Source organism: Suricata suricatta, chromosome 4 (assembly GCF_006229205.1).
Source record: "Suricata suricatta isolate VVHF042 chromosome 4, meerkat_22Aug2017_6uvM2_HiC, whole genome shotgun sequence".
NCBI classification, from domain to species: Eukaryota; Metazoa; Chordata; class Mammalia; order Carnivora; family Herpestidae; genus Suricata; species Suricata suricatta.
In genome coordinates this window covers 10883151-10894673 of record NC_043703.1, presented here as the reverse complement: position 1 = coordinate 10894673, position 11523 = coordinate 10883151, and the positions used below count along the sequence as shown (strand labels likewise).

Below are 11523 nucleotides of genomic sequence, written 5' to 3'. Positions count from 1 at the left end.
TTGGCTTATTCCCCTGACACGCAACTATTTCGGGGCAGAGGTAGAGCTTGAGCTCCAATCTCTGATTTCTAGATCTAGATCATTATCTCTGCTGTTTGTCAAAACCTTATCTTGACTTGGTGTTTTGCAATTTATACACTCGAAGAAAAGGGAATATAGTTTGGGCTTATGTCTGGAACTTAGGGCATGCGGCCCTGCAGGGTGGCCATGGGGCTTAGGTCACTAACTGACGTGGAGTGAGGGGCCAGGCCACGGGCTGATTGCTAGGTGGACGCTGGCACAGGACGGGATTTACCCCACGCAGGCGCGGACTAGCTGCCGCCTGAACTCACGCGCGTCCTCCCCGTCTCGCTCGCGCGCCGGGGTCCGGTCGGGGCCGCCCTTCTCCGTTGCCTGCACTCGCTGGCCTCGCGGCGGGTCTACTGGTTTCCGCGGTTCGGCCGGTAGCCCCCGCTTCCAGCCTGCGCGGCAGGGGGCGGGGCCGCGGGTCCTGGCGCGTGATTGGCCGAAGCTCTGGAGCTCCCCTACTCCGCCCCCTTCGGCGGGGTGAGAGGTCAGCAGAGCGCCGGTCGGCAGGGGTACAATGGCGGGGCTCTGGGTTGGGGCTGCGGTTCTGGTCGGGGCCGGACGGCGTGGGCAGCGGTTGCCGCAGCCGCTGATGCGGAGCTTGGTGCTGTGGACCCTGAAGGTGAGGAGCGACCGGGCTCCCCGCGGGCCTGGGCTTCTCTGGGCTCGCGGCCCCTCACCGTCGGCGGGTGGCCAGTGTGGCGGAGAGCGCCCGGCGCTTCCCGGGAGACGCCGCGGCCCGTTTCGCAGCCGTCGGCGCCCCTGTCTCTCTGTCCCCGAGTTGGCGCTGGAGCGCCGCGGAGCCGGCCCCGCCCGCGGCCGCCCTCGCGCGGAGGCTCGTGGAGGGCAGAGAGGCCCACCGAGCCGGCAGGCGTGCGCCGCGGGCTCGCTCGCCCCGGGGAGCGGCTGACAGCCGTGTGGCTGTCGCCGACTTGCCTTTCCCGGCACCCGTCGTTGTGCCTCACGGCTTTGGCTTCGTCTGGAGCGTCCCAGCGTGGATTTTTAAGGGTCCTCACAGTTTGTTTTCTCTTGCCTCTTTCCTAATTGGAAGGGACACCGTGTTGCTGCTGAAGTAGAATTAGGGTTGTGAGTTTATCTCAACTTTTAAAGTATCTGCGATGCCAGGGTCGCTACCACCTTTTACGTTTGAGATGAGAGCCTATTTCAGTGGGATTACATCGCAGTTTACTATGTGCATCCTGCTGGTTTTCTTTTCTAGCTAGTGGTTAGCCGGCGGTGTGTAGAGCTGCTCTAACGCGCTTTGCCTCCGTGCTGCGGGCCCCGGGGTTTCTTGACAGACCTGGCTCGTCTGTTGGACCTTCTGTGCGCGGCTGTTAACACTTTATCCTGAAAGCGAGTCTCTTGCAGTTTCTGAGCAAAGACGATGTGACTTTATTAATAGGGCTTAGTAAGTCATTAGTACAAATTCTTTAAAATGAAGGTCTCCCTGAAAACCACCTGTTATTTGGGTCAGTCTGCTTGTTACGCTTCCTTCCCCCCCCCCCATCTTTTAAAAATTGTTACAGAAATGGATTTGTCATTGAACTCTAGTTGAACTCTAGAGTTGGAAGATCCTTTAGAGATGATTTGGCCCTTCCTATTCTCTTAAGGAGGAGGGAAGCGGGGCCCAGGTGAGCCGTGTGGGAGCCGGAGCTCCAAGTGGAAGGAATCCTGTGCCTGCCTGCGTTTGCTTAGTGTCAGCGATGGAAAGCTGCTCTGAAGCACAGTGTTCCTTGTGTTGCGGTAGAATTTGCTTTTGAAGACTTCGTGCTCCACTAGCCTGGTATTTGTTGGCTACATTAGTTGCCGTTGCCGCATTTACCTGGGAGGCCTGGTGTGGTGAAAGGCATGGGCTTTGGAGTCCGGCAGGTGAAGGTTTGTATACTAGAGAGTCACCTTGCTGGGCCTCAGCTTCTTCCTTTCCACTAATTTTTTTATTCAACAAATCTTTATTGAATCGTCCCCCATCCCCATCAATGGGGAACAAATACAGCTTCTGCTCTCTTAGACATTGTGGTCTGTTAGGGAGAGACACGTAAGTGTAAAATGGTATTAGGCTGGAGGTCTTGGGGCTATATAAAAAAATAAAATGGAGATACTTGATCAAGTCATGATATTGAGCTCTATGTCATAGATATCGTTCTGGTGCTTTTCTTGAATTAATGTATTCAGTCCTCATGACAGCCATATTAATCCCCATTTGTAGATGAAGAAATTGAGGTACAAAGTGTTACGTGACATGCTCAAAGCTATGGGATTGGTAAGTGGCAGAGCTAGGCTTTAGAAATCCAGAACTGGTGCCCTTAATCATGCTATCCTGCTTCAGGGAAAGGACTGTTTTCCTTTGGAGGTGAAAATTGAAACAAGTTTTGAAGGGAAAAGTGCCTTTTAGGCAGAGAGAGAAGAGGTGAGTGTTATGTGAAGGAACAGCACATGCAAAGGTCCTGTGGTGAGAGGGAAGTGACTAGAGAAGCACTGAGAAAAGCCTACTTAGGTTGTAGTGTGCAGAGATTAGATGGTGCTAGGGAGGCTAGGTATGAATCAGATCCAGCTGTGCTTTGCAGATCAAGCTGTTACTTTTGGTCTTTATGTTATAGTGATGGGAAGCCATTCATGTTTTAGGTAGGAGGGGTTACACTGACATTTTAGATTGGTGAGGCTGATAGGAAAGTTGTTATAGTATTTACTGCTCTATACTTTTTATACGTTATTGGGTAATAGGTAAGCTTTGATTTTTCTCCATCCCCTACTCCCTTTTTTAAAGATTTTATTTTTAAATACTCTCTACATCCAACATAGGGCTCCAGTTTACAACCCTGAACTCGAGTCACCTGCTCCAGCCACTGAGCCAGCCAGGCAACCCATCTCCTGCTTTCTTTTAGTGTGTTGTCAGAGACTGCATCTTGTCTATTTCTGTGTTCTCAGCACAGCCTTTAACACGACAGGTGGTGGACGTGTGACAGTACTGACTGGAGTAGAGTTCCAGTAAGGAATCCCTCCCGGAAGTGGGGAGAATCTCCGGAGTTCACTGTCACTTTAGGGGAAGAACTTGCACTGCTGCTTAGCTTCTCTCTGTGCTTCTCTCACATGAATCTGAAATGTGCTCCACTGAGTCTGTCTTTGAAGCAGAACCATTTGAAAATTTTATTCCTGCCATTCCTCTTTCTGCTCCTGCAAGCCATTTGGTTGGTTGGAAAGCAGACTGGCAACTCTAGACCCTGGTGTCACCATTCTTTTAGCCAGTTAGCAGAGCTTGTTCGCTTTAGGGTGTGTGTAGGGCTCACCTTTTAGTCTCATTTGTTTTGTGTATCAGCTTTTTAAACACATTTTGTTTGAATACCGAGTTTTTTCTTTTGTCTCCATTTTTCAATGGCTCCAGGATGTTGGTGTTAGGGTGATTGTCACAGTGATTGAATTTTTAGATGCCTTATATGGTTTTTTGTATTATCTCTTACCCCTGTAACAAGTAGGTAAAAAGTTGCAGTATTACCGAGGAGGAAATAAACCTCAGCAGTTAGGTAACTTGCTTAAGGACCCGATTGAGACCAAATTGGAACCTTGGATGGTATGATTTTACCGTTACAAATGGTCTCTCGTTTGAGTGATGGTCTCAATATGGTGCAGTCACAGAACTTAAATGCTCAAGCTTTATGTTCCTTAAAGTTCCACAAATGTCTTTTCTAGTCATGAAAAAGAATGTTTAAGCCTATCTGAATGCTTTAGAATTGCCCAGAGGTAAATCTTTCCAATATGCTGATAGATTTCTGATAATCACTTGGGAAGAAAATGTTCTAAGATTATTACAGAAACCACTTTCTGGTATGACAACATGCTTATGGACATTTGTGTACTTACAAATCTGCTTTTTGGATTTTATTTTGTTAAGAGGTTCAGAACAGAGGAGGGATTGGTAAAATCCTTTTCTAAATAAGAGGGAAAGATGGGGGACAGTTTAATCAAAAGAGTGAGGAAAAAGGCGTTGTTTAAATGACTCCAAACATTTTTAAAGATTTTATTTTTTTAAAGTAATCTCTGTACCCAATGTGAGGCTCAAATTTATAACCTCAGGATTGAGTCATATGCTCTACTGACTGAGCCAGATCTTAAATGATTCCAGTTTTTAAAAAAGATATGGGTAAATGGGAGAATGGGGATGAATAAAGAGATTTGAGAAGGAAACATTTTTTTGGGGTAGGACAGGATTTACTTTTAGGTAACCCAGAGCTAGAGGACTACAGGAGTCATGTTGAGCTGATGGAATGAAAGAGGGGAATTGGTGGCAGGTTTTTGGGTGATCTGAGGCAAAAGCTGGATATGAACTCTGCAGGATATAGTGAGTTAATGCTTGACTGAATATGCCATCTTTAAAAAAGATTTTTTTTAATGTTTTATTTATTTTTAAGAGAGACAGAGAGTGTGAGCAAGAGAGGGTCAGACAGAAAGGGAGACATAGAATCAGAAGACAATTCCAGGCTCTGAGCTAGCTGTCAGCACAGAGCCCGATGTGGGGCCTGAACCCACAAACCGTGAGATTATGACCTGAGCCAAAGCTGGATGCCCAACCGACTGAGCCACCCAGGTGCCCTATATGCCATCTTTTTAAATTCTTATTTTGTTTGTTTGTTTTAGAGCGTGAGCGGGGCAGAGGGGCAGAGGAAGAGAATCTTAAGCAGGTTCCACGCTCAGTGGGGCTCCATCCTACAACACTAGAGTCATGATCTGAGCCCAAATCAAGAGTTGGATGCTCGGGGCACCTGGGTGACTCAGTCGGTCAAGCATCTGACTTCAGCTCAGGTCATTATCTCACAGCTCGTGGGTTTGAGCCCCACGTCGGGCTCTGGGCTGACAGCTCAGAGTCTGGAGCCTGCTTCTGATTCTCCTCCTCTCTCTCTCTCTCTATACCTTGCCTACTCACACTTTTTCTCTCTCTGTCTCAAAAATAAACATTAAAAAACATTTTTTATGAAAAAAAAAAAAGGAGTTGGATGCTCAACTGACTGAGCCACCCAGGCGCCCCAAGAATATTCCATCTTACTGCCCTAAATTCGGATTTGAAAAAAAGGATAAAGAGACAGTAGGATTCAGAGGAATGGTTAGAGAGGAGCCAACATAATTTGTTTGTTCATTCATTGATTGATTCATTTATCTAGAGATGTAGTCCTCTGTCCTTTCAAAGAGTGTGTGTGGAGCAGCCGTGAAGTACCTCGTGCTGTGCTGTGTGCTGAGGGATCAGAGGAAGCTGAAACCTGTTCCCTCACTGTGTCCCTGGCGTAGAGAGGTCAAGGAATAAAAGTAAAAGATAGAAGGAAGAATTTGATAAGGTCTTTAGTCTTTAATGATCATAATTTCCATAGTGTGGTATGGTCTCATATATAGAAATATTGCTTTGTTTTGAAGATAGTTTCCAAAAGTTGGAGCAAATATATACTTTTTTGAAAAACTAGGGTGTTGTATGATTTAAAAAAATATGTATTTTAAATTCCTATTGACATTTTTATAAAAAAAAAAAAAAGACTGTGATAGGATCAGTGAATTTCAAAGTGAATTTCAAAAATGTTGGAAAATACAGGCTTATAATTCCAGTCAGGAAAACTAATAGAGCATCCATGGGACACAGCTGGTGGCTTAAACCACACATATTTATTCCTTCACAGTTATGGAGACTAGAAGTTGGAAATCAAGATGTTGGTGAGGCCGTGTTCGCTCTGAAGGTTCTAGGGAAGAATGCCTCCTTGTCTCTGAGCTTCCAGTAGCACCAGGCACCCTTACCTTGTGGCTGCATCTCTCCAGGGTCTGCCTGTGTCCTCACACGGCCTTCCCTTCCTTCTCTCTGTATGTGTTCTCTTCTTTCTTTTGATTTAGGGTCATGACCAGGATACAGGATGATCTCATCTCAAAATGTATCAGCAAAGACCCTTTTTTCAGAAGAGGTCATAGCCACAAGTTCCAGGATATGGACACATCATTTTGGAGGCCACCATTCAACCTGCTATACCTGCTATGTGCCAGGTGCTGTTTAATGCTGGGGTAGAGCAGTGAGCATCTCTGCCCTCATTGTGGCTTTATCCAAGTAGAACACACTGGCCGTGTTCACAGAGATAGATAAGTTCAGGGTCCCCTCTGTGGCTCAGCCAGTTAAGCGTCTGACCTCGCCCCAGGTCATGATCTCACCATTTGTGAGCTCGAGCCCCGCTTCAGGTGAGCTTGAGCCCCGCTCCAGGCTCTGCAGTCTCTTTCCTTCTCTGCCCCTTGCTCCCTCGTGCTCTCTCTCAAAAATAAAATAATAAAAATTAAAAAAAAAAAGAAATAGATAAGTTCAAAGAGCAGTAAGTGCTCTGAAAGGAGAAAAATAGGATAATGAGATAAAGAGTGGTGGTGGTATTTAGAACTGGTGACCTATAAAAAACAGGGGGGACATCTCCAAGCATGTGGCATTTGAACAGAAAAGTGACCCAGCTCACCATGTGACAACCTGGGGGACTAGCACTCCAAAGGAAGGCTGAAGCAAAGGCTCTGAGTTGCGATCGTAGTTGGTAGAGTCAAGGGCTGGGTGTGGCCAATGTGGTTGGAGTGAATGAATGATGGAGGAGTGAAGTAGGTAGTCGGTCATCTAGGGGCTTGTATGTTGAATTTATCCTGATTGTGCGAGTGCCTTGGAGGGTTTTAAGGAAACTGGAATCATGTTTTGGAAAGACCATTCTGAGTGCTGTGTGGAGAATGTTCCAGTGGAGACTAGGGTGGGAAGAGTGGCAGCAGGAAGACCAGTCAGGAGGCCATTGTAGACGTTTGCGAAGAGATGATGGTAGAGTGGTTGTGCTGCAGTTAGAACTGGTAAGAGTTGGGATATGTTTTGGAACTAGAGCCAGTGGTATTTGCTGTTGGGTTAGAAGGGAGATGTAAGGAAATAGTGGAATCAAGGATCCCTGAAAGGAAGGCACAAAAGGCCACCGCATTGTAGGATTCCATTTATATGAAATGTTCAGAATCGGCAGATGCATAGACAGACAGCAGACTAGTGGGCTGGGGGTGGGGGTTGGTATAAACTGCTAATAGTTAACGGGTTTCTTTTTGGGGTGATGAAAATATGTTCTGGAATCAGAGTGGTGATGCTTCCACAACTTTGTGAATATACTAAAAAACCACACATTTGTATACTTTAAAAGAATAAGTGTCACGGTATGTGAATTAAATCTCAATTTATGGGGGGAAAAAAAAGAAAGACTCTTAGGTCTACCTAAGCTCCGGGGTCGGATAGTGTCTTAGTGTTAGGGAAGGCTGCAGCCTGGCTTGGAAGATGAAGACAACAGTTCCATTGTTCATTTTAATGATTTGATGGAATTTACAAAGCACAAGAGGGATGGTTGATCTTATTTGTTGTTTGTGGGGTGCCGGATGGTTGTGGAAAGAAGTAGTTTGCAACCATCTTCTGTGGTTGATGATTCTAGGGGTGCTGCAAATGACAAAGGAGGGAGAAAGCTGTTTTCATTTTTAATCATCAATCCACCTTCAAACGATTTTCGTTTTTGCAGCTGGGGTTAACTAAGTTGCTCAAGGTCACATCACAATTAAGTGGGAGCTTCAGGATTCAAAGTAAAATCTAATTTCAGTGCTTTTATTATGTCATACTAACAAACTTAGTAAAAAGGATAAAGGAGAAATGTATACATCTTGACATGAAAACTAGTTTGAGCTTCATAGTAGCCACAGAGAAGAGGGAAGCAGTAGGCCACTGACTGCATAGAATGTATAAAGAATGTATAAAGGCAACTAGCAATCCAATAAATAAGTTTGATACTCATTTTACAAAAAAATGCAGTCATCTTTCTTCCAGTCTCATTGGTTGCCACTGATCTGGCACTTTGTGAAAGTTATAGTTGTGGAGAAACAGTTCTGTTGGAGGTGGGGTGGTTAGGGCTCCCGGAAACAGAGCCTGCAACGGCTGGTGGTCAACAGAAGAGCGAAGGAAGCAGGACAGAGTGTGGGGAAGAAAGCTCAGTGAGGAGGCGGCCCCAGCTGGAGACTAATTTTGGTCTCACCCTATAGGGGGGCCCTGAAGCAGTGATTCTCAAAGTGGGGCCGCAGTCAGTCTGCAGCAGAAGTAGCGTGACCTGGGTACTTGTTAGAAATGCAAATTTTTCAGCTGCACCCCAGATTGGCCAGTTAGAAGCTGGGGATGGAGCCCAGCAATGGTTTCAACAAGCCCTCCAGGTGATGCTGATGCACAGGAATGTTCGAGAAGCCCTCCCCTGAATTAGCCTTGTCCAATAGCAATGTTAGACGAGATGCAAAGGTAAAGTTTTCTAAGACTCACATTAAGAAAATTAAACAAGGTGAAATTAATAGTAGTGTATTTTATTTAACCCAGTATATTCAAAATACTATTTCAACATATAAATGTAAAAAAAAATTATTGACGTCTTTTGTATTGTTTTGGTATTAAGTCTTCACATCTGGTGTGTATTTTATACTTGGAGCACATCAGAATTTGGACTGGTGCATTTCACATGTTCAGTATGTGTGTGGCTAGTGGCTGCCATATTGGACAGCCAGTTCTTAAAAACCAGAGTGCCCTACTGAATTGGTCACACCTTGAGGTGAGTGGGGATGGCCTTTGGTACACCCTTGTTAGTCAGTCATTGGCTGTGGGCCGAGAGAGCGGCAGCTCCCTGCCTCGAGGGAGAACTGCTGTCTGGCCAAGGCAAATGGGTCAGACCAAGGAGCAGGTGTGAGCTGTGAGTGGCCAACGCGACAGCCGGGGAAGCCGCACTGCCTGCTGACAGGCTCTGGATGGGCTGCAACAGCATCCGCTACAGGTCGGGTGGGAAGGCTGGCCTGGGCCGGGAGCTGCGTAGGATGATGAAAGCTTAAAGTTGATGTATGCGGTTTCCTGGTGCTCTAACCTACTGTGGAGGCAGAGCTAGAGAACCTTGAGATTTGATCATCTCTCAATAACTGGTATTCAGCCTTGCTTTTGACAGAGGGTCTTGTGAAGAATGGGCTGGCTAGTGAGGTCCCAGAGACTAAGTAGCCCATATCTGTTTTGAAGAAAAAGCTGTGCTTAAGTGAAAAAGCTTGACTTCAGTGTTTTTGGAGGTCGTTCCCAGGTTGTTCTGGGGCTGTTACAGTGCTGCAGTAATACTCAGCTGAGGCTGCCCAGCTCCTTGTCGTGAAACGCGGAGAGGAGCTTTTCTTGGAAATTTTGAAGCTGAATCATTAGCTAATGTTGACTTTTTCCTTGGTAAGATCGCTTTATGGGTCCATTAATCCCCGGTCTTGAGGAAAGCTGCTACTTTGAAGCAGAATGCATCCTGATCATGAATTAGCCTGTTAACGAATTTTAGTATTATCCATCTGTTTGCTGCTGTGGATGTGTTAAGAATAATGGTAGTTTTGATTTTTGCACTAGCTGTTGGTTTTAAACTAGTGTTTACATTGGTTCTTTTTTGATATAACTGCTACTGAATTTACCAGTTTCAGCAGTCACATGAGGTCATGTCCAGAATATGAAAGTGGGTGCTGTGTTAGAAAACCTTATTTCCCTGTTTGTGATGCTTGGAAGGCTTGTAAACTGTAGCCTTTGCTCTGCCCCGCCCCCGCTTCTTTTTTTTTTTGTGGTTAACAGTTATTGTATGCTTTCTAGAATGTGCAAATCTGAGTCAGGACCAGAGCTCTTGATTATTACTACCCTAGTGATAACTCCCAAAGGATCTGGTACAATTTTAAGAAGGGGGCAGTTGTATAATTGGATTTAGTTAGTAATCTCTTACATTTTGTTGGTGCTTTACAGTCTGTAAATGTTCATGTGATCCTTTCAGTAACTGTAGGAAAGCCAGGAGATACCTCTACATTTTACTAGAAGGAACCCAGGGTACAGAGAGATGATTTGCTCAGTGGTGCATGACTATGAAGCAGTGGACCTAAGAGCTGGCCCAGGTCTTGTGACCCTGAAGGCTCTGCTACATGCCATGTGCCACACTGTTAGCGGGTATTTCTTTTCCATGTGTGGAAAATACAGGAAATCTTGTAGAAGAGAACCAATGGTAAGAGGTTATTGGGAAGTCATTTTGTGTATGCTGACCTTTCTCCTCTTGTCTGTGATGGGCTAAATAGTCTTTATAATTGGAGTTGATTCAGGTTTTTCCCTAGAATTTCTGGGTTTAGGAAGCATCTTAAAAGAATTTGGATAGGGCTTGTAGCCAGTTTGTTATATACTTAATAAAAATAATAAATTAAAATTCTGTGTAGAGGTGCAAATTAGCAGATTTCTACTAACTATTCTCTGTATTTAAAAAAAGGAAATTTTAGGGGTGCCTGGGTGTCTCAGTTGGTTAAACGTCTGACTCTTGATTTTGGCTCAGGTCATGATCTCACGGTTGTGAGATAGAGCCCCATGTCAGGCTCCGTACTGGGCTTGGAGCCTCTGACCCTCCCCTTTAGGCTCCTTTGTTTGTTCTCTATCTCTCTCTCAAAACAATAATAAAAATCTTAGGGGCTCCTCGCTGGTTCAGTTGGTGGAGCCTGTGACTCCTAATTTTGCGATCATGAGTTCCAGGCCATGTTGGGTGTGGAGATTGTTGGAAAAAAAAATGATAAAAAGAAATTTCATCTGTATCTCTACAAAAATGATTTGATTTTTGACCTGTATTCTTTATAACTTTGATCTTCCATAAAGGTCTCCCAGGAGTGAACAGGAACAGAGAAAGGCCAGCTATGAAACAGTTCAGACCCTCGTTTTTTCTTTATAGTTCTGCTCTTCTTGTTCTGCTTGGACCAGTTGTACTTGCAGTTACTTGGCTAACATGGGGAATCCATGTTTCTTAACGTTTTGGGCCACATTATCACAAATTCACATGTGTACAAGCTGTATGCTTTTTTTCTTTTCTAATACTGGTGGTAAAATACAGTCTTAGGTCTTCAAAATCAAGTAGTTTAAATAGTAATAAAACGATTCCACAGTGCCACTGTGACCGATTAAGTTTGGTGCTACAGCTTCCACGTTTTGGCCAGGTATAACTTACAATAGAGTGGATTTCGTTTTAACTGTGTGTCATAGACTGTTTTTTAAGCTTAGGCTTTCTTTTTTTAAATGTTTATTTTTGAGAGAGAGTGCATGTGTTTGCGAAGTTGGAGGGGGGGGGCTAAGGGGGTGACGGAGGATCTGAAGTGGGTTCTGTGTTGACAGCACAGAGCCTGATGCGGCGCTCTATCTATAAATCATGAGATCATGACCTGAGCCAAAGTCAGTCGCTTAACCGAGTGAGCCACCCAAGAGCCCCTGGCATAGATGTTTTTTATTCTAGTTTTAGGTTACCAATAGTTTCACTGAAAGTAAATATAATTGAGTCAGCGGCCCCCAACAGTGGTCAGAGCCTGGCCACTTGAAATTTCCGAATGGTTTGGGGATAGAAACTCTGTCCTTTTGGGGCAAATTTAGCTTATTCTTCATGGGCTCATCTA

The 11523-nt window shown here is 45.1% G+C and overlaps 1 protein-coding gene across 4 annotated transcripts in view; it reads left to right on the top strand.

The window, feature by feature from the left end:
• Window positions 1-549: 549 nt before the first annotated feature.
• Window positions 550-11523, top strand: part of PCCA (propionyl-CoA carboxylase subunit alpha) — a 403439-nt gene continuing 392465 nt past the window's right edge. For all 4 annotated transcript variants that reach the window (XR_003907575.1, XM_029936479.1, XM_029936480.1 and 1 more), the window contains exon 1: window positions 550-688. Coding sequence is in view for 3 of the 4 variants with exons in the window: in XM_029936479.1 (XP_029792339.1) it covers window positions 584-688 (105 nt within the window). In the remaining variant the exon portion in view is untranslated. The remainder of the gene's footprint in view (window positions 689-11523) is intronic.